The sequence below is a fragment of the Rhynchophorus ferrugineus genome, unplaced genomic scaffold (assembly GCF_030347505.1).
Source record: "Rhynchophorus ferrugineus isolate W39M unplaced genomic scaffold, kcgeb_rfMv2 rfM6, whole genome shotgun sequence".
NCBI classification, from domain to species: domain Eukaryota; kingdom Metazoa; phylum Arthropoda; class Insecta; order Coleoptera; family Curculionidae; genus Rhynchophorus; species Rhynchophorus ferrugineus.
Genome location: NW_027472585.1, coordinates 3,330,118 through 3,353,814, shown reverse-complemented (window position 1 = coordinate 3,353,814; position 23,697 = coordinate 3,330,118). Strand labels below are relative to the sequence as shown.

The following is a 23,697-nucleotide window of genomic DNA, read 5'->3' as shown; positions in this document are numbered from 1 at the left end:
AGAATGTGCATTCAATTAGATAATTGGTAGCCGTAAAGCATGGCTGAACCCATCTGAATTATAGACGAGCGCACATCAACTAATAGACCCAGTCACAAAAGAAAAAGAAACAGTTTCTGTAAATTCCAAAACTGACATAAGAATTGGCATCAGCCTGAAAAGTTTATATAGATTCTATAATCAGTTAAAAACTAAATTCAAAAAAATTACGTGATGGGAAAATCAGAACAGCGACCCTATAACTACAATTAATTAATATTTCATAAACATTTTAAGAATCGTGGAACCGAAATATTGGAGATTAAACTGTCTGCGGAATCCGTAATAAATTACAACACAACTTAACGGTTGCCAACCACTACTGTGTCAACAATGCTAACCGTAACAAATCCGCAACATTATTATTAATGAGCAACCCAATTTATCAATGGATTATTAATAATTAATTATGCGTTTACCTTATTTAATCAAATTGTTTCCCAACCAATGCCTGGGTAAACTGGTTTGGTCTTGAACGCTGTTCATTTTCTTCAGTTGGTGGGCTTTATCGATATAAAAACCATACCATCCACCAAGCAGATATCAGTTTCTTATCGACGATCTTTCGTTAAAAACAAAATATTAAACTAAACGACAATGGCAATCAAAGTAAGTTTTGCATTTTATAAATAAAATAAAAAACAAACTTTAAAATTATTAAAACTGATTAATAGTATATAAATCAATGTTCTATTCATAAGGTGCAATATATCATATAATGAATATCAATAAACATATAACAGAAACATAATAAACATGTAATTATAATTATCAAAAAAATTATTTTCACTGTATCACATATATTTCTAGTATTTATAATAATATATAATATATGCAGGTATTTTAATTTCCACATTATATTACTTTTTTCAGTTTATAATTTTGAGCACCTTCCTGGCCTATGCTAGCGCAGGCAGTCTTTTCTCTCCAGCCATCAGTTACACCACTCCAACTCTTGCCTACAGTGCCCCAGCAGCTATACCCCTTTCCTACTCGGCTCCAGCAATTACTTCACATTCGTCCAACATCTACAGATCACCAGGCAATCTGGGACAGATTTCTACTTATTCTAAATCGATTGACACTCCATTCTCAAGTGTCAGGAAAGCTGATGTTCGGATCTCCAACCCTGGAGTCAAAATTACTACCTCTCCTGCTATAGCCTACAGTGCTCCAACTATTGCAGCCACGTACACTGCTCCAACTGCATACGCAGCTCATGCCCCACTCATAGGAGTTGCTTATTCAGCTGCCCCAGCTGTCGCTCATGTTGTCTTTGATTCTGACTTTTCTCACTACGCTTGGTAAAAAACAGTGATTATTTCAAACACAATCCCTTTATTTACACGAACTCAAAACTGTTGTTACTTGTTTTTTTTTGTAATATAACTTACTCAATATATCTTGTTGTTATTATTATTAATTAAATCACGTATCCTCATTCTATTTAATAAATTAAAAAATAAGTTGATGAAAACATTCCGAAATACAAAAGTTATAATGATAAATATTTACAAAGTGAGGGAGACATTACAAAACTATGTTATCTATTTAATGTTAATAACTTTTTACTACTAGTACTAGTACTACTAGTATAGTGAGTTACACAATACTATCACGAAAATAATATTGCTCTTATAATAAGTTAAAACTTTTATAAAATATTATACAATTGTTATTAAAAATAAATATTAATATCATTATTCATACTGATTATAACATAATTGTAAAAGATCTTGCTATTAATCCTACTGATTAACTGTTCTTGGTGTAAGTTTGACTTTATATTTTTGTGGACTCATGTTGATCCCTGCTATGTTGTCATCTAATTCGCTCTGTTTAGTTATAGCTTCCAATTTAAACTTTCTCAGAATCGTCACAAAGAACAAAAAAACACACGTTTTCGCTAGGGCATCGCCTAAACATCTTCTTTTACCTGAAAAAAAAGAAATAACAAAATATAAAATGCTATATAAAAAATATCACCTAATCCAAAAGTTAGAACTCTTTCGTGGCCAATCAGTTTATTTTGGTTATCCAAAAATCTTTCAGGTCTAAACTCTTCGGGATCTTGCCAATATTCTTGATCGTGATGAACAGCATAGATATTTATTAATATAGTGGAATCCTAAAATGTGCGTCTTTGTTTAGTTACATATATTAAATAATTTTAAAAAAATTATTAACATACATCTAGAGATACTCAAAGTAAAGGAATTAACTTTATTCACTATTTGTATTAAATGCTAAATGAGCTATGGAATCGAATATATTTTTATATATATGAAAATGCATATTTTTATATTAATATAAATTATGACAGTGTAACTTGTAAGTATTCCTAGTTATTTAAGTATTTTAAAAATATTTACGAAATAATCAATAAAAGTGACCCATACATCTGTGTAATTATAGCACTAGTCATATAATTGTGGTACCTTTGGGATCTGATAGTTATCCAGTTGGCATGTTTTCAAGACTCTTCTTGGTCCAATCACTGGCACCACAGGAAAAAATCTTTGGCATTCTAATAATACTGCTTCAATGTATGGAACTCTAAAACATAAACACTGTAGAATTTTAAAATGAAGTAAAGTATATCACTAACCGTTGTTTATCACTATATGAGATTTCACATTGAGGTTCAAATTGGTTTTCAATACACTTATAAACTTTTTCTTGTATATCAGGATATTGGGTCATAGCAAACAATGCAAAATTGATTGTGTTAGTGGTAGTAGTTGATCCAGCCAAGAATATGTCTAAACAAACCATTACCAGCTGATCATCTGAAATATAAAAACTGTATTATACTATTCATTATACTACTAGTGATCTTGTTATACATTAATATTTTGTTTTTCTATACAATAAACAAAATTGAACAAGGCCTAGTTAATCTGATAATAAGTAAATATTTAGTAGATATTTACCTGTAAAATACTTTTTTCCATTCGGTCCTTTGTTCATCTGATTTAAATATGCATAAATTACATCACTATTATCCTCATCAATCAAGGACTTCTTATGTTCCTCAATAGCTTCGCTAATAAAGTCGCTAATACCTGAATTGATCTTTTGCAACAAGCTGAACCCCGTTTTATCTGGGGCAAGAAACCTTAGCCATGGATATAAATTGAGCATACCTCCAGACATGTCAAATGCTTTAGATCTTCTGTGCAAGAGTTCTAGCAAATTAGTCACACGCTGATTACCTCTTAAGTTTTTGCCTTAAGAAATGGTTTTTGTTAGATATGGTTGAGGGTTAGAAGATCTCAAAATTACCACTTGTTAAATACCATAAAATATTTAATACTGATGGTGCTAGAACCTCTGCAATATTGACATTGTTTAAGTTATGTTCCATTCTTGTTATAATATCTCTGATTTCATCTTTAACCATCTGTTCTACATTGTCCTTTCCAAAGCCCAACGCTTTGAGGTGAGAGACTAGAAAAGCTCGTTGTTCTTTCCATAATTCACCATCTGTTCCCGTTATACCTAAAATAGAAAATTATTAAATTATTTTAAAATGTATTTATTTCATAAATAATATATTTATTTCAGTAAGAAAGTTCTTGCAATCATATTAATTATTATAGTATTACACTAATATTCTTCGCCTGTTTTATACTTTTTATATTAATTTTATTTTACCCAAGTTATGGTATAAATAATTGTTTTTCATTTGTCAAGAATACGTTATAATTGTAGATAAACGATTTACAATTATAGACTGGCCTTCACCAAATTATCGACAATAGTAAAATTAATTGAAACTAACTAACATAAAATCCGTTAAAATTTTAATTATTTAATTAAAACGTTTTGTTATATCATAACTGAAATTGAGACATCAGTTTCAATTGAAACAATGATATTATATAAAAAATTCAGTAACAAATTCAATAGGGTATATCTTTTGCGTATTATCATTTTATTTCTTGGCCATGCATCAATCAATTCTAATGTTAACCTATCTACTATTTGTGTTACACAAGTTGCCTATCTCAGTTGAGCTTTCACAATGATATGGTCGTCGACAAAAGCGAAGAAAAGTTGATTAACAGTTTTTATTTTAATTTTTTGAAGTTAATTCAACTTTTTCGCTGAAAAGTAATTTTGAACAACAGCATATACTGACAATAAAGCTTTGACTGTATTTCCTCCTTAGGAACAGATAAAAATATGAAAAGACTAGTAATCTGACCCACATTACAAATCGAATATATTATAGTTCCACTGAACATTTATTTAATATTGAAAATAAATCATTTTTTTAAATAGTTATCAAGGTTATATAAGAGTTAAACTCAACTAGTGGTTGAACTTAGGTATATCTAATAAACTTTCAATTTTGAATCTATTCTTACGTTTATCGCTGTTTTTTAAATTAAATTTCACTTAAGTTTGTACTTAATAGAGAATTCCTCATATATATAAAGGATTTCCCTAAATTTAGACTACACTACACGCCTTTTTAATGTTAAACAATGTTTCAACAATCAGAAAAAATCGTGACTGTAGTAATTGAAACATAGAAAGAATGGAAATGGGTTGCAAATTTAGAAAAAAATAATTACGTAAAGTTGCGACACAAAGTGTATATATTCCAGAAAAGATGTGAAAACAATATACTCAATGTACTATTCCATATATAACTTAGACATATGTACTTGCATACATTTTGAGACAATCATTATAGAAATATAGAATATATAGAAATATATGATAGTTTAATTTATATTTCCTCATATTAACTCATTTATGTCAGAGGTAAAAGTATAATGCCAGTTTTATTACTATAGATAATTTAATTTATGAAGTGGCATTATTCTATTAAGTTATTTCCTATGTATAAAATACCTTTAGACGTTATATATCGTATAGGTTGGTGTTTGGGAACTCATCAATAGTTAATTTTATTATACCACTGTAATATGTATTTAATGTTTAACTTAAATGGATATACTATATATTATTAAAAGTTAATTTGATATAATTATCTGTTAATAATTAATGCATACAAGACTCAATGATTTTGCCAAGTTACATATTTCTTTTCTTTTACATGTTTTTAAATATTTGTGGTAAAATTATTTAAGTGACGACTTCCTGCTCGTGAACCTTTCAGCTAATGTTACTGTTGAGATACTAGCAGTTTCAGATCCCATCTGAACATGGCTATATTTTCTTTTTGTGATCCCAATTTTGTTTTCCCAATTATGATTTTCTATAGGAAACAGTATAAGCACACAGTGGAAACAGATGACTGATGATTGTAATAATATATATTATGAGTATAAACCCAAAATGTATTCAAATGGAACAATGTCAAAATTATGAAGGTGAATATGACTACACAACAATAAGATTTTTATCGCAACGTCAATTAACATTTGGATAGTGTCAAATTATATTGCCCTTCAGACAGATCCTTATTAAAATAGCACCCATTTTTTAAGTTAATCTATTTAAAGAAATATATTTTGGATTATTCAAATTAATATCTTGTGGATTAAAGCTAATCAAGATAGTCGGGATTTTTTTTGGATGTAGTAGAATGCATGGAGTCAAAAAAAGTAAATCAAATACACTTTTTTTAAATATATTTTAGAGTATTCTTTTTACTAGTGTTTATCTCGACTGGACCTATTATTTAACGTGGGCTCGAAAGCACGGTCCTCCGCATTAAACCTACCGACTGGCGAATGACCAACTTGGAGATCATCCCAGAAGACATCCGGTTTTACCCAGCTTGGTTACTGACGTGATTGGGATCATTTTCCTTGTTGAATTTTGCACTCTTGCCTAACGACAATCACAAATTTTAAACAATCACAAATTTAAGGCCACGCTTGAGCAGGATGGTGAGTATCGCAAAAACAACAGGACTGTCCCGTCGTCTTTACCACTACGCCAACCAAGCCGACTGATAAATACATTTTTTGTTTATGATTGGTTGATGAGGGCAACGCAGTACCCTACTTAGCAACTGAGATTGTTTTATTATACCGGGTGTAGGAATTTGAGCTTTGTTCCTTTGTTTTGCCATGTCAATAATGTCACAGGTATCTTTTTAAAAGTGTAAATTTTAAACTTTTTATGTTAGTGGCTAGTCACGTGACGCACCCGCATGGCAAAATCTGTATAAGGACCAATCAAATACCTTTTCAACAAAATACTTTTTACATATGCCTATAATGAAAATCTACACTAATCAATTAAATTACTCGATTTGCGATCATAGTGCCATCTAGAATTGGACGTTGCGTCTTCTCCACGGACACCTGTTGATTTGTCTCTCTGTCATTGTATTAGTTGTGTCTTATTTTGTGCGTACAATTAATTAATACAAAAAAGAGGCAAAATAAGGCATACGATATGTTAAAACAAAATCTGAAAGAGCTACAGTTTAAAAGCTCATCAAATCTCGGTGTTCTTCAATTCTACTCTTGGATATTAAGCATATCTAATGTGAGTTGTAATTACTTAAAAAAAAAACTTTTTATGTTAGTGGCTAGTCACGTGACGCACCCGCATGGCAAAATCTGTATAAGGACCAATCAAATACCTTTTCAACAAAATACTTTTTACATATGCCTATAATGAAAATCTACACTAATCAATTAAATTACTCGATTTGCGATCATAGTGCCATCTAGAATTGGACGTTGCGTCTTCTCCACGGACACCTGTTGATTTGTCTCTCTGTCATTGTATTAGTTGTGTCTTATTTTGTGCGTACAATTAATTAATACAAAAAAGAGGCAAAATAAGGCATACGATATGTTAAAACAAAATCTGAAAGAGCTACAGTTTAAAAGCTCATCAAATCTCGGTGTTCTTCAATTCTACGCTTGGATATTAAGCATATCTAATGTGAGTTGTAATTACTTAAAAAAAGGACAATCAGGTAAATATTCGTAGTAACAGTGAATATCATACCTTTCCGGGTACCCATCGATCTTAATCGGAAAAAGAAATTGTCGGGACGTCCTTCATATTCCTCCGACGTTAAGATCTTCCGCACGGAGGCGTACGAACATACGGCTATTACGTACTCCGACCCTAATTTCAATCCTATCACATCCGAGGCGTATTTTTTCGTCAGTTGCATCAAAGCCACGTGCTGCCCGCCCGCTTTTTTACTTAACGACCTCAATTGAAATAGACTGCCGAGGAAAGGTAACCACGGAGGTCCTAAAAATATAATTATATACAGCCGTTTCGCCACCAATCCCATACACGTATGAGTTTTATAATATCGCGTATACCTGGAGGATAATTTGTTGGTTTCTTGCATTCACTGAAAAAACACCACACGTGCAACAAAACTACGAGAACAATAGATAGTATTATCGTAAGCATTGTACGATTTTTCCGTCCGTAAGTCAGTGCGATACGATGGCCGGTCTTTAACTGAAAACGCTGGCTATGAAAATCACTGATGAATGAATTAGTACATGCGTCGATGTGTATTTTTTACTTCATTATATGTTATATCGCGCGACTGATACGGTCCCGGTGTTTACAATTATTTCACTTGCTTCGATTTTACAATCGTTTCATTTATGTTATGATGAGGTTTCGAAATAATGACTATTTTTGGAGAATCATAGCATTCGGTAAACTTCGGTAGTTTTTACGACGTTGCCATCCACAAGCTATCGAGAGGTAGAATCCCACACCAGGCTTACTGTTCTGTTCATATTTTGATTATAAACGGTAGACAGTAATGGATAAATCATCAATTTGTGAATATTGTACAAAAATCTTTTAAATCACCTTTAATCTGAACATACAAAGGGCATTCAGCAAAAGTGAAAATACAAGAAATATGACTCGACGTCCTTTATGTGAGCATATGTCATCAAAATAACACCTCGTTGATCATATAGAGTCATTCCACAATATTAAAATTAAACAAGAAGCATTGAAGTTTGGCTTGCTGTGGCTTTTGAAAGCTGGAAAGATTATATTCAAAGAACAACTAAATCAATATAAGACAATATTTCTTTAGGGGGTACGTTCTTTTCAATGGTTTTCTAAAGTATACACTGTTTAGCAGCGATGATACGGTCTTAACAAAAAAATTTAAAATATTTAGATTTTGTTCCACATTACTAATCCTAATCCTAATTTTATAGAACGAATAATTAAATGATTATGTTATTATTAATGTTGTAACCTACATTTTTTTTGAAATATGGAATTATAAAACCCAACCGCATCATTTTTTTACAGTCGGAATGTTAGCTGCCAAATTTGTAACAAAACATTTTCAGCGAAGTCAAATAGCCCAACATTTCACACCAAAATAGCTGTAGATTTCAAAACCATAACAAAAAAATTATTCTTGTTGTTGAAATAAAAGAAATCTCTCTCTCTCTCTCTCTCTCTCTCTACTACTACTACTACTACTACTACTACTACTACTAGAAGTAATACTAAACGTAATTATTACTTTTATACACATTTTGTTGCAATCAACCATCCATTCGTATTAGGCTAGTAAATGTACAATATATCAACCAAAAGTCAAAAGCAAACAAAGGTAATCAATTCATTAATGGCGTTTGTCCATCAAGAAGAAATAGTAAAAAATTGCAGCAGTGATCATAGTTGATTATACTTGGAAATTTTTAGTTTTCTTATTATTGAATGGACCATAGAGTACCATAAAGCAATAGCCTCTAGTTCATCACTGAAATATGAAAAACACTTTCCTAAATGGCTTAAATCGCTCGACCACAAGTTTCAAAACCGGTGAGGACATACATGGATACATTAAATCGGGAAGTTCTATCCCACCCGTACTCTCCAGACTTTGCTTTTTCTGATTAGAACTTGTTCCAACATATCAGTTGTGATCTGTCTCAGCAGCACTTCACTTGTGATGAAGACACCAAAATAAGTCGATTCGTGGATAGCTTCAGAAGATACATCGTTCTTTCAAGATGGAATCCGTAAATTGCCTGAAGGATGGCAAAAGTGCTGGCTGTCGATGGATAATACTTTGAATAAAATGCATTGCACCGATTTTTCACAATAAAGCTTCAAATTTAAAAAAAAATCCTTCGAAACTACTTTATAGGTCTAATATTAAATATATAAAACAGTTACGTCTACACATGGACTAAGTTCTATTAACAAATCCGAGTTACACCGTTTGTAATAGATTAGTGTTTAATTAATTTAAATACATCGATAACCAAATAAAACTGGTTAAAATATGCTCCAGAACTTTGTTGTTGCTTATTTTTACTACGAAATTTCTGTTCGTATAGGTCAAGCTAATATTCCTGTTTACGACATGGTCCAAAAACATTATACAATAAACATCGTTTAAAAATAGTTATTGGTAATATAACATACATTGCCTTATCAACATATTTCTATAAATGCACCTGATAATTTAAAGTATTTTTATTAAAATTTTATTATTACTACTTTCTTACAATTAAAAATAATGTAAAAAAACATTATTAATATACTATTGATACCATCCTACGTATTATAATTAATCTCATACTGTTCTCGGAATAAACTGGACCAAGAAGGGCTTGGGAGACAAAGTGATTCCATCGTATGGTTCTGTATCAGGGTAAGATCCATCAACCATCTCCAAAGAAAAATGATACAGGATGGAGGTGAAGAATAGAAATAAATTCGCCTTTGCCAACACCTCTCCGATACAGCGACGTTTTCCTAAAAAAATAACACGTTTAAATATATTTATGATTATCACATTATCCGAAAATTCCTCGGTCTATAAACATATAAAATACACTACAATATACTTATACATTATAACAGGCAATTCACGCCACAGAAGACTACACGGAAGTGAACAAGATGTCCTATATTATTAACTCGTTCTGCGCATGCGCATTTCGTTAATCTACAACATGTATTTATTATTTTATTACGCATTTGAAAACGTAACTAAAATTTCAATATATTCTAGATATGACAACATCAAAAAAAAACTACCAGGAAAAAGTGATATTCAAAGTTAATATACTGACAGATATAATATAAAATATAACTGGTTATCCAACACTGATAAGGTATGTTTTTGTATATATCAATATTAGTGTCATTGTTCCTAGTGGTTATTAAAAATATGATGTATAAGCATATGCGTTTGATAACAATATGTAAGGAATGGGCGCTGACACTGTTGGACACAATATCGTACACTTTGTTACTACACTATGAATGTGAATTGTTTTTTTTACAGAAACAATATCCTTAAACTAAATACAATAAAAACGTCGAACATAACCAAACTAAATTCTTATTTAGTTCACTTCCCTGTAGTTTCGTCATAGATGAAGTCGAATATATTGCAGTCAATTTGTCAATTCCAATTTTTAAAACTGTAAAATGAATTTTAAATACGAAGCGGATTTCTCATTCTCGTTTTATACTAGCTAAAAAGAGATAGAATGCTGTTTGATGCGTCGGAACATGTAACAAAATCGACCTATTAAATTCGATTTGGATTGGTGAGCCATGTTGCCAAATATATGCAAAATGCTTCAAAATATTAGTATTTTGTTGTCAGGGTCAAAATAAACCAAAAGTCAAACAACATTGCGCATTCTGATGACGTGCATTGGCTGTTTTATTGGACGGGCTATACTTTCATAAGAAGACAGTCCAGTGATTTTAGTGGCCTCATTATTTATGATTTCAGAAACAATAGAAAAGAGATGTAAGATGTAAGATTTTGATGGGAAAATATTGTCGAAGTAAAATTTGTGTACCAACGTGTACTGTGCTTTAATACCGTATGCTGAATTATGCAAAAATCATTTGATAATTTTTATTGAGCTGTTATCTTAAAGCCAATCCAAATCAACATGCAATATATAACAGTCAACAAGATATTTTTTCAAAGATAAAGCACATGTAATATTAAGATAAAAATTAGCTTTAGTGATGGTTCACAAGAACATATTCTATTAACTAATGTCTATGGCAGTTTTGGTTCTGTGAAATCCCCAGTCGAAAATGAAATTATTCCAGTTATTATTACTAAACAGAAAATTTTGAAACCATTTGAAAGATATTGTTTGGCACTTCTTATATAAATTACCTAAACCAAAAGGAATGAAATGTTCCTCATCCACCATGACGTTTCCATCTTGGCTCAGAAACCTTTCAGGTTTAAATTTGCTCGGTTCATCCCAATACTGAGGATCCATGTGGACGTTATAGAGGTTAGTGAGGATAATAGTATCTTTGGGTATGTCATAACCACGTAGTTGAGTCGCTTCCAAGGTTTTGTGTGCTATCCCTAGCGGTGCTATATTACCCATTCTCTGTATTTCGAGTATAACTGCTTGGGTGTATTTTAAGCTAAAAATAGTTAATTGTTAAACATTATTTTCTAACTGTTTTTTTTTGCAAAAAAGTAGATGATATAAACTAAATCATAATCCCATTAAAGTTATTATTAGTTACGGTCTATTTCCTGTTGGGTTGTCAAGAAAGTTATTACGGTTTTGTTTAAACTGTGCTCCCAATAATCTATTTAATAACTAAACTATTTGCTTCATATTTGGAACTATTGACTTTTATATTAGGTATTCCTTAGCACTATGGGTTAATTTTTAAGTGTCTTTCCATCTAGTAAAAGTACGTTTCGCTCATGCGCATCCATTCCAAACTAGCCTGACTGTTTAAACAGAGGTTTACGAGATATCGTTCTGATCAAAAGTTAATTGGGTTCAAAAGTTAATCCGAATTTATAAAATTTGTGTTATTTTTTACTGATTTTTCACAAATTATTGATGTAATTTCTGATGGTTCCTCTATATCATCTGAGATCTTCAGATCATACTCCCTTTTGCTCTAACAAAGCCGCCAAATATTTAAATGATTTCAAATGAAAAGCACTCCGCATGAGCAGTTTTAGCCAATCCCAAATTTCAGCTGTAAGAAATATCTTATAAATGAGGTTCAGTTACTTTTGTCTATCCTCCAATGTGGGGCACTTATTTGATCCTAGTACGTCATTCATTTCCTTTTGAACTTTCCTTTGTATTTCAGGATGTAAGATCATATACAACATGGCGAAACCTAAAAAATGTTCACCGGAATAACCAATTATAAATATTTAGAGAATAATATTACTTAATGTGTTACTGGTGGTTTCTGATCCGGCCATGAATAGATCCAGACATAAGGAAAGTAATTGTTCATCTAAAATAAGGATTACACGTACGACATTAATGGAAAGAAATTGTGGAATTGATAATTATGAATTGGAAACAACTCTATCAACAACTACTGTAATTAAAATAGACGATTTAAAAACAAGGCTAGAAAAAACGAAATTAATTGATCTCCAGCCGTTTGTGTATCAGAACCCGTTATAAGTATGATGTACCTGTGAATGTGTCATCCGTTTTTAGAGCCATATACTGTAGAAATGAGTCTATTAAATCCTGTGGTTCATCTTTCAAATTTCGTTTATGATCTTCAATAATTCCCTGAAATATATTAACTATAAATTTTAAAAATTTGGGGCAATGTCTTCTTTTTATGTAAAAATAGAATTAACTTTATAAGAATATGCAAATTCAATGCACAAACACAATATACAAAAAAATCATCCGAAATCAATTTCTAGTTTTTACATTTAAAATAGAGTTAATTAAAATTATTACCTCCAAAAAGTTTATCATAGTGTGTAGGGCACCCACAATTTTATTATAACCACCAAGCTCGGGAATGATATATTTCAAGAAAGGCAGCTGATTTACTGTGCCCCCTGACATATCCATTAGTCTGAAAGAACTGTGTATCAAGTCCAATAGTTTGTGTATCGTTTTATCATCAGTATCAAAGCGTTTCCCTAAATCAAAATGGTTAAGTTTCATTACTATTAACTAAAAAATGGTAAAACGACTAATACCGCGTAAGATTTTTTCTCATTTTAACTATTTTTAATTAATATTGTCCCCTTTAATATCATCACCTGCAATCATTATCCACAAAACATTCAAAATGGGAATTCCAAAGGCGTCATCCATCAATATCGGTTTCTTACATTGACTGCTGAAATTCTCGATCAATAACATGCATTCCTCTCGAATTTGTTCCTCCATGATTTTACGTCCCAAACCGAATTGCCTGAGACTATGTAGAGAAAACTTTCGTTGATTTTTCCATTGATTACCCTCAACAAAGACAATACCTACAAAAAACAATAATAAATAAAACATTTTATGTTGAGAGTGATGATGTTTTGATGTGTGAGATGAGTTGTTAGAGAAATTGTATTAAAGAAGTATAACACATTACTAAAATAAATCCTAAGCTTCACTTATAGATGGCGTCTATTTAAACTTAACCTAATAGTCATAACCTTCAAACGACATGTGTCAAAATATCATAATTTAACAAAAATATAATTCCTCATATGCTAAAGAAAAGTTAGAACACAACAACTAAAGTGTGACAGACATTACATACACAATTATAAAATACGCCTAATATACTAATTAAAATTTAAATTTTCAAAAATTGAAAAAAAGGAAAAAAAAATGTTATTCAAATTTAATATGACAAAGTCAATATGGTACACTAAAATCGAAATACTCACCCAAATTTTTACCAAATGTTTTCACTTTTTGAAAAAAACTGTTAGGTCGTCCACTAAACTCTGGCCTACCGAGTACATCTCTGATAATGTCCGGCTTTGTAATCGATACTATTAAATTTTGACCTTAAATAAAATAATTAACATTAAATTGAAAAACAATATCTGGTTATTAATATTAACAATTGCAATATTGGTGAAAATACTTTCTTGCCAATATTCAAATTAAAAAGTAAACCGAATATAGATACCCAATTTTAACCCAACGATATCGCCATATTTCTTAGCAAAACTGCACCAAACCAAATGGTGATATTTCAACTTATTGTACAGAGTCTTGTAATTAAGAAGATTCCCAACAATGGGTAAACATCTTGGACCTACAAAAAATAAAATGATTATATAAACTAACAAAAACCTAATACTATTTCTTGCCTGGAGGATAATTTTTTGGTCGTTGACATACTTTTATAAGCAGAAGAGTTGTAAAAATAAAAAAAAGTACTTCTAAAATCATCTTGGTCAAAGATGTAAGTCAGACTACTCCATTGATTACATGGGGATAAATATATAAGTGAAATACAGAGGCGTCTCATTATTATATTTTGCATTAAGTAATCACTTTGCATCAATTAAGTACATTTTACATTTAATAGCCACATAATATTAAAGCTATATCAATATCATTGTTTTATTTCTCTACTTTCAATCATCTAATAATTCAAAACGTTTCATAATTTTTTATCACACTTAACACGAACTCAGGAACAAATTCTATGAATTATATGTAGTAATGTTATGATTCTATAAATTATACCATGAGCATATGAAATAAATGTTGATAAATAAATATGATGTTTGATTATCATTCTGTGTGAAAATTTCGCGAAAAAAAATGAATGTATCTGAAGATACGACTCTGACTCTATGAATATTCCTGAAAAACTATCAATAGAAAATGAACCCAGTGACCCTTGTAACTCTTTGCATTTTCTTTTCAGCTTTTTCTATTTATGGTACCAACAGAATATTTTTAGACGGAACTAAGAATAACGTCGTATTTTTTAAAATGAGAAAATAAATTGAAAAATTGTATATGCTAAGTTTAGTAATCATTATGTTCATATATTTGACAAGCAGTCTATGATATCTTAAAAAAATCATATTTTTAAAATATCCCATCAGACCTTCAACAAAAAGTAATTAATGATTTTAAGGCATTCATATATTTATTAATCATGTAGAAATAGGCATAATTTTGATGCCTTGATGAAAAATAAGGCTAAACTTGTTTAGATATTAAAAATAGATACAATTTTAGGAGATATAATAAAAAGGAAATGTTATATATTATTTCTTCTACAAACCGTTCATTTTAAATCAAATAAATTATATTTGCAATATTTAATAACATTGATTTGAATGTTATATTATCAAAACTATATGTTCAAACGTCATTATACCTAGATAAAAATCACCATATTATTTTTGAATGTTTCTTCGACATTTAGCCCAACTTGGTGGTGGTCTAAAAAATTTCTAAAATTTTGAGGATGGGGATTAAAAAAAAGCAAATATTTATCTGACAATGATGTATTCTACAAACAATTCACTTTGATCCACATAAATTATATTTACAACCTTTCAATCACACTGCTTTAAATAAGTGTAGAATTTTTATATAAATATATAATATTCTTCATGACATAAGCTTTTGGGACTTTGCCTCCTTTATTAGATGGCAAGTAAATGTGGAGCACAGAACAAGAAACCTAAGAGTTGAAAAACAGTTTTGTTTAGATAGTAATAATTTGAAAATTTGTACTAGTTGTGTTAGGCCTAAAATCGTTATTTTAAAACTAGACTTTGATAGCATTGGTATGCTACAGCTTATCGGTGCATAATATATTTTACTTGCCGACTAGAAAGACTGGCTAAAGCCCTATGAAAAAAAAGTATGGTACATTTGCAAACATATCAACAGTAACAATCTACTTAACAATATATAATATATTTTTATATGTATAACATTTTAAAAATATGTACAAGTTTTATGGGTTGGGGAGGACGCTGTTTAATAACCGTACATTTGTCGTTTTGCCAAAAAAACATATTAAAATAGTACGTACAAACTATAAAATTGTGATACAGACTTTAAATTAAAAACTTCTGCCATGGCAAAGTTACTTGTCCAAGCACCATTATCATTAGATAAATATCACTACTTTGCTTTTGGATGGCCATAATATATATAATATTTACAAACTTGTCACAGGAAAAAATCTTATTGTTATTCACTTGTTATTTAGTCACCTATACCAAAAGGAATTCTTCCGGTGACATCTAGTATATATATAGTTTTTCTTGTAAAAAATAATTTTGTTTCACTAAATACCATAAAATATAGTGTGATGGTTCTTCTTCCATTTTTAAAAAATAACATTTATACGTGATGTACTATAATTTTTCTGCTTAGTTTACAATTATGTGTATCTTATCACAGATCGGATATACAAAAATAAATATATCTCTCTTTAGTATATTATATAACGCCAAATATTGATTAATTATATGTTGCTAATATGAGTAATATCGATTAATGGGGGAGTTTCATGATCACCCATTGAACGTAAGTTAATCATATTTTATTTCAAATAAAACGGTATAATTGCAAATAAAACAGTTCAATAGAAACTTCATTTAACAGTAGGAAAAGTGTTCTCATGGACCAGCCACGATATAACATCTATCACTAAAAACAATGTTCAATAAAATTTGATTACATTTATTTGGTTTTTAAATTCCATCTCACTAAGACAATTAACATGCAGTTTTGATGTTAATCGTTTCTATTAACTCTATATTGATTTTCGTCTTGCTGTGTAACTAGTGTATTTTTGATTTAAATCAATTCATAGAGTATGAAAAAAATAACAAACTCTTCGTAAATTAGAACATATATCGAACTAACAATCTATTCACATATCTACAAAATTAAAAGAGCATATCACAATTTTATAAAGAAAAAACATTTGAATGTCACAAAAATAACATCATGTACGGCTTAATTCAATATCATAAACTTCGATGTTTCAAGTTCGTCTCTTTTGGAAGATTATTGACAACGTATAAAGAGCTAGAGACAAAGTAACAAATTTGTTTACTCAACAGTAACCATTCGAGGTAACCAGCATTTACAATGAAGAGAAAATCATCTTTTTTTAGTTTTAACGATATAATAAAAAAAAGGTCCGGCCACAGTACCAACCTCCTTCATTACGTTATAGTAAAACGTTAATACGTACTTAAACATAGCTTTAAACTTAATAAAACTAAAAAATAATATTTATATCGCTATAATTACAGAATTAATTACAATAAAAATTTGTTAGTCCTTCACCAAGAAAAACGTTAAGCTAAGACATTTTGTGGGTCTGAAACGATAAAAAAAATGAACACTTCAAGTTACGCCTATATTTTTCCATAGTTCAGCCACAACGGTGCAGTGCGCATGCGTGTCGTTGTCTTTCACACTTTCATCACTCATTCCGCCTTTCTCTCTCTCCTATTCTCACGCATCTGTAATACTCGTAGCTTCTAATTAATGATGCCCTTTTATCCCATGGGAGCACATTTGGAATGTGTAACAAAAAAAATAACAAAAAATTAAAGGAAAACAGCTTTTTGGAAAAAAGCCTGTTCGCATTACTGACAAGCCTAGAAGGATATATAGATTAATTACTAATAATTTTCGATTAAAGGCCGAATATAAGTGTTTACTACATATTTATGAATAATTTTTCTGCATTTGCAAGGTTGTATAAAAACACCCATACTAGGCGGTGTCCATCTAGTATCACATTAAATAAAAACCATTTAGGCTTATGAAACCGCACTCGGAGTCCCGAGACAAGTTTCTGTAACAATTTAAAAGAAACAATGGCGGTACTGTGGACCTTAAGTATATAATGTAAATGTAAGTAAAATGTTTTAATATTACAAAAAGATTCCAAGGGTACCATTTGTACTTAGTGAAGGCATCACTTTTAATATATATTTACTTTTGTCCCTCTTATAGGCCAGTCACTGACAGGACCCCAATCAACTCAACTTACTCTTCAGTCGAGTCTGAGACAAAAATATAATTATTGAGAGCAAATGAAGGATTAACGTGGTTATCTGATAATCACGGCAGTGAATCGGTCCAGTGACTGGCCCATGTCCCCTCGTTGGACAGTTTCGTATCCGGCAACTTGACAATGTCCTTGTAAACAAAACAACTTGAGATTTCATCTGTCATTATGTACACTTTTCATGGTAGGAGCCGCTATTGCACACAGATATGGTAACGTGGGTGGGTGGTTTCGGTTTCAAATGTTTTACGATTTGAAGTCATTCAGGCTGGACCTCTGATTGGCCGTTATTTCCTTTTGGCGTGTAGCATCTCCATCAGGAGGGTCTGCGTGGGGGCGGAACCGCTACAGTGCTTGTGGTAAAGGTGTTCCTCTCCTCTGGTAGCCAAATTATGGATCTCTTGTAAAATGGTTTGCATTTTACTGAATTTGTCCTAAAAAGACATTCTCATTAGTAAAATATTAGCACAAACAAATAATATTTCAGTAACTAAAATAATGTCATAAGAATTTTCAACAAAGGTAGGTCGATATATGCCGTCTGTGATGCCCATGTTGTTTTAGCAAAGGCCTTATTATCCTGTTGTTACAACAAGTGTTCCATAAGATTCCAATTTTGATCAAAAATACATTTTTTTCGAGATAATGCATATGAATAAATGACGTCGATCCGTTTACCAGGTGACAAATGCATTGACAGAAACACATGTTGGGCTGGCGACGTATTGATCCTTACTTTTGCGCCTCGCCAATGGCAACTGTCACAGAACGACGATAAAGGATTTCTTTTACCGCAAACTGAAATATATGAACATTGACTATATGTAGTTCTAGTAAGAAGACGCCGCGTGAGCTCCATGTGTGATTTATAACCCAGATCGTCGCCTAAATAGGCTAGATTTTTGAGAAACTACTTTATGGCAATTCTACATATTTACTTTATCCGTAACCAAAGTTATTTCTTTAACAAATTTCAAACTGAAGTCAAGTGAAATTAAATAAACTAAGCAGAGATCTAGTTTAAGAATTCATAGGGAATAACTTGATATGTTGAAGCATGTATAAACACATATTTTGTAAAGTATTTGATGAAATATAGTAGTGGCACATAACTGTTAAAATGAACTCAAAATTACAATTTGTGCATTTTATTTACTCAAATATTACAAGGTAATTTGATACAATACAGAGCTGTTAAAAGTTTAAAAAAAAAGAAAATCTAACATTCACCATTAAATGCATGTTATTTAAACCTTTCTTTTTGCTGTAGTTACTATCAAAATGAATATAGTCAAATTCTGTCAAATTTATTTGCATCTATCTTCAAATTATCATCATAAAATATTTCAGTAGGTTTGCCATAGATACAATTTTATGATTTGTCTTTCCCAGTCCCTAGAGTTTAGAGTTGTTACCTGCTGAGTTGTTATTAATTTTGTTGTCAACTGTTATACTGGTAGTATTTTTACTAAATGTCCCTCAATATTCTATCATATAACGTGGTTAGTCACTCACTTCTATTCTATAAAAGTTCTAGTATTCTTCTTAAAATCACTATTTCAGTTATGATCACATAGTATAGTCATTATAGACGAATCAACTGTGAGCAAATGATGGTTAGGAAACGGTAAGTGATGTCAATGTTTAGTAGCGCTTCTAATTTGTATTTAGGTATTTGACTTACAATGGCGAATTTTAAAATACTTTCTTTATATTTTTGGTATTAAAAAAATTATAAAAATCTTAGTAATCCTGCTTTTCTATATAGTATATTATTATTATAAATCAATATTTTTGTGATTCTTTACTGCAGTGATTTAGCCTATATGGCTGGAAATTGGAATATTGGAATCTATGGCATCGTGAGAAGCCGCGGTGGTTTACATAATTGGATCTTCAAATAAAAAACTTAACACAGGGTTTCATTATATTATATCGACCAACCCTGCTGGAAAAGTCTTTCCCAATTGATACTTACTTGTATTTGAGGGTAACATGTAAGGCAGTATTCGAGAAGTGCCTGTTGAACTTGTTCATAACCTTCTTGGACGTGCTTTCTATTTGTAATTCCTCTGACTTCCGCTAGAAAAGAAGAAAAACGAAAAACATTAGTCTAAATTCACACAATATGTCGCCGAATAACATTTTGAGGAAACCATTCCAAATGTTATGTCCTTACCTGGATTTAGTAGAAGCATAAATTTAATACAAATATAATCGCTAACGTCGAATTTCAGTTCTTGCAATTTGGCCGTGATGTTGTTGAAAAGATCCGCCAAACTTGGAACCCCAAGTAAACCTAGACTGAGGAGGTCGAATTTTTGACCGTTGTGGAGGGTGGTCTCATCAGGCAGATTGTTGTGCATCCGTTGATGAATGTGGTCTAAAACTAGCATATCCGACCATGAGTGCTGGAGGAGCTTCATTTGATCGTCCACCTGAGACAAAGAAGAAAGGATGGGTTAATTTACTGTCGAGTAAAAAATATTAACAATTAGTACTTGCAAATAGCCACATTGTGATTCATTTTAAAGTTGTGGCGCTTGAGTATTAAACGTTGTGGAAATTATGTTAATGTCGATATTGTTGATAGTTGTGGAATCAGTATGACCGCTGAATATATTAGGTCTAAATCTATATTTATATCATGTTCAATTCCGTCTCTGTCGATGGAACCTTAAATATGTCGTACAACATACTTTCTGGATCAAAAAATATTTTGTTATAATACTACACAGCTCAATCGGCAAACATTATTGCGTACACGCATTATTTAAACAACATTCCTAATCGGTTAAACCGATAAAGCACTTCGAATGGAAATATGAACCAACGAATGTATCTACTAAAATATTTAAGCGCTTTATTTTAATTGTTGTGCTTTTTTTGTTTTGAAGCAACCGACCGAAATTTGCAATTGAAATGACGAATGTTTCGTTTTAAAATGCCGCCTGACTCATAACCTCAATTCCAAGCAGAAACCAATTTGAAAAAAAGTGTAACGCCTCGATTTTTATTGAACTTGGCCCAAATTGCCGCCATCATTTTCACTTTCAACTGTTGGTTTGGCTTTACGTAATCTCTCTGTTGTTTTCTCTTTTCAGTCGGCCGTCTCGTTCTTCGATCACGAATATATATGCCAGCAACGTTGCCGATACTCGCCGACTTCGGAGAGATTTTTAGTTTATTTTCTTAACAGGGCAGAAAATATAAATAATAATACTAGACTAATAATAAACAATTGAAAACAGGTGACAACAGCGAATTAAAAATAACGAGCTAACATAACCTAACATTTGTAGGAATTTTTCTGATACAACACAAAAATACTGGCAACGCCGCGGCAACTTTTTTAGTAAACGATTCCTCTGACACAGTTTTGGATACCTAGATTGTGGGACACGTTACACAATCCTCTTTGGTCTTTGTAACGCTTATTTTCATTGACATTTATGGAGAGCGTTTTGTTTGAAATACAGTATTTAACGGCGTCCGATTTTTTTTATTCTCCGACGAAACGACAAACGGAGGAAATTGAGAGCCGAGTAATTAGCGATTTTGTTATTGTGCGCTTGATCGAAGGCTACTTTTCTCGTTCTGGCGGAAAATTATTTTTGATTTGTTTCTTCCTAGTAAACGAGATCGAGACTATCGGAAACGTCTAGAGTAATAATTGGGTATTCCGCAACACGTTATAATTATTTTATGTAGTTTTATAGATACAAGATTTTCCCAACTAAATGTAAAGATTCCCAACTAAATAAAAAGAGAAAATATTTATTTAATTAATGTTGTTTTCGTCACCACTGGTGTAAAATTAATATTCTTGAGAGATCACTAGACATTGACGATAATAAAACCATGGAATTTAAATGCTGTTTATTTCACGCCAATTTATTTGATTTCACAGAGACTGACTGTGCTGTTAAAGTTTCATGTTAAAAAGATTTTTTTCTGACAAAAAGTAGTCAGCTGTTTAGTAGTTCTACTTGGTATATGGCTTCCTTGGCATCTAATTTATTTTCCATAATATTTGGCCGAAAATAATAGTGAATAACGTTTGTTGGCGTGTTTAAGATATCTGGACCAACTTCATTCATTTTCTGCATATCTGAAAATAAATTTTAAGGCGTGAATAACTAGTTCTTGATCTACAAGGTGGGACTCTGCTTAATGGTCACACCTACGATTGTTCACTAATGTTACTGGTATACATTTTCATATGTTGGCCCTCTTTGACAGGATAAGTTATTTAGAAAAATAATTTTAGTGCGTGCGCATGAACATTATATCGTATTCCTTTTTTTCATATTGAAACAACAAAAAAGTTTAACATATTTAGATTTTGTGCTCCATTAATAATTCTATAACAATAATAATGAAACTGCCGGCTTGATGGCGCACTGGTAAAGGCGATAAGACGGTCCTCCTATTTTTGCGATAGCCGCGGGTTCGAATCCTGCTGGGGCATGGTCGTAAGTTTATGTTTGTGATTGTTTCAAATTTGTGATTGTCCTAGGCAAGAGTGTAATATCCGACAAGGAAAATGATCCCAGTTACGCCAGTAACCAGGCTGGGTAAGACCGGATGTCTTCTGGGATGATTTCTAAAGTTGGTCACTCGCCAGTCGGTAGGCTTAATGCTGAGGACCGTGGTTCGGAGCCCACGTTAAACTGTAGGTCCAGTCCAGATAAAACCATAGTTGGTAAAAGAAGACTTTAAAATATATTAATTTTTTTTAATAATGAAATTGTTGTGTTATTCTTGGTGTTCCTGATTTAGAGTACGTTCAGCATCATTGTGACTTAATTATAATCATTATTATTTGATTATTAGCATTGTTTTTACCTGGTAAGTACACAGTAATTTATATAGAACATATATTGTTTTTTACAGATATACAGCAGAGCAAATCATGTGAATAGTACCACAGTTTCCAATTGGGGCGATGACAAAATTACAAAACAAAAATAAAACTTAATTATTTTGAAGGGATTAAGGTTAAGGGTTAAGTAATATTTTTAATTAATATTTTGGCTTAAGGCTACTTAAGATTTTTTGGGTCTACGCATAGAGCCATGATTGTCATCATGGCTCTATGGTCATCATGATTGTTTTATGATATTGTTAAAACGTTTAAAATAATACATTACATATATATATATATATATATATATATATATATATATATATATATATATATATATATCATTTGTTTAATTATCCGTTCCACAATTTTCACAATAACAATGTAAACATAATTTTATAACTGGCCTTAATACAAATAAAGAAGATATTAACACGCACAGATTTAGTCTGCTTTCAGTATGAAGGAACAAAAAGATATGACCTATAATACATCTTATTTAAAATGATAGCGCTAAAAAATATATGAAAAAGGTAAAAGGTGCCATAGACAATTTTGATTATATTTGCCAGGAGATATGTTGTGTTCTCAATTAGGTTGCAGCTTTTTCTACAGTTACATTTAATTATTTTTTATCTATATATTTATATTGTGTAATTTTAATATATTTTTGAGAAATTACATGTGCGTTTTATTTAAAATTGAATTGGTCAGTAGAATGTGACGTCAGGGGTTAGTCACGTGATGCGTATGAAACATACTACTCCGTGATACTATTGACGTAGTTCAAAATTGTTAGATGCTTGACGGATACTACTGAAACGATGACTTTGAACGTTCGTTCTGAGGTTTCATTGTGATAGCGTTAAACCATACAACCCAAGGATCATTCGAGGAGAACCAAGAAAAAAGTGGATAGGATTTGTTCCACCTGCAAAATCATTTGGGCGTGTCCGGACACCTACCAAACCACCCGAAAATTGAGCAATCCGATCGGGCCGCAGCACAAATCCCAAAAAACCGACCAATCCACTTTCGAT

General features: G+C 31.3%; 3 protein-coding genes across 5 annotated transcripts in view; 1 reads left to right on the top strand and 2 right to left on the bottom strand.

Annotated features, from left to right (window-relative positions):
• Positions 1-487: 487 nt before the first annotated feature.
• On the top strand, positions 488-1,424 carry LOC143198821 (cuticle protein 76). The gene is made up of 2 exons (XM_076408330.1): positions 488-648; positions 913-1,424. Exons 1-2 carry the CDS (start codon positions 637-639, stop codon positions 1,345-1,347), a joined length of 447 nt encoding a protein of 148 aa, XP_076264445.1. The 5' UTR covers positions 488-636; the 3' UTR covers positions 1,348-1,424.
• Positions 1,425-1,637: 213 nt separating this feature from the next.
• Positions 1,638-14,186, bottom strand: LOC143198301 (uncharacterized). Its single transcript, XM_076407433.1, has 19 exons — positions 14,093-14,186; positions 13,909-14,037; positions 13,661-13,783; positions 13,034-13,252; positions 12,723-12,910; positions 12,443-12,545; positions 12,187-12,255; positions 12,021-12,132; positions 11,147-11,409; positions 9,571-9,750; positions 8,854-8,972; positions 7,317-7,521; positions 6,988-7,242; positions 3,325-3,540; positions 2,973-3,269; positions 2,648-2,828; positions 2,478-2,595; positions 2,026-2,167; positions 1,638-1,975 (listed from the first exon to the last, which is right to left on the bottom strand). Exons 1-19 carry the CDS (start codon positions 14,172-14,174, stop codon positions 1,788-1,790), a joined length of 3,189 nt encoding a protein of 1,062 aa, XP_076263548.1. The 5' UTR covers positions 14,175-14,186; the 3' UTR covers positions 1,638-1,787.
• A 1,048-nt stretch (positions 14,187-15,234) lies between these two features.
• ftz-f1 (ftz transcription factor 1) overlaps positions 15,235-23,697 on the bottom strand; it is a 228,197-nt gene continuing 219,734 nt past the window's right edge. For all 3 annotated transcript variants that reach the window (XM_076408309.1, XM_076408310.1, XM_076408308.1), the window contains 3 exons: positions 19,970-20,228; positions 19,769-19,872; positions 15,235-18,224 (listed from right to left, as the gene is read on the bottom strand). In XM_076408309.1, coding sequence (XP_076264424.1) covers positions 18,078-18,224; positions 19,769-19,872; positions 19,970-20,228 — 510 coding nt within the window. In that variant the 3' untranslated portion in view covers positions 15,235-18,077. The remainder of the gene's footprint in view (positions 18,225-19,768; positions 19,873-19,969; positions 20,229-23,697) is intronic.

Coding starts and splice junctions, on each gene's coding strand:
- LOC143198301 (XM_076407433.1), bottom strand. CDS start 14,174: ATGATTTTAGAAGTACTTTTTTTTATTTTTACAACTCTTCTGCTTATA. Junction 14,038..14,092: donor ACCAAAAAATTATCCTCCAG/GCAAGAAATAGT, acceptor TATTTTTTGTAG/GTCCAAGATGTTTACCCATT. Junction 12,256..12,442: donor AACGGATGACACATTCACAG/GTACATCATACT, acceptor TCCTTATTTTAG/ATGAACAATTACTTTCCTTA.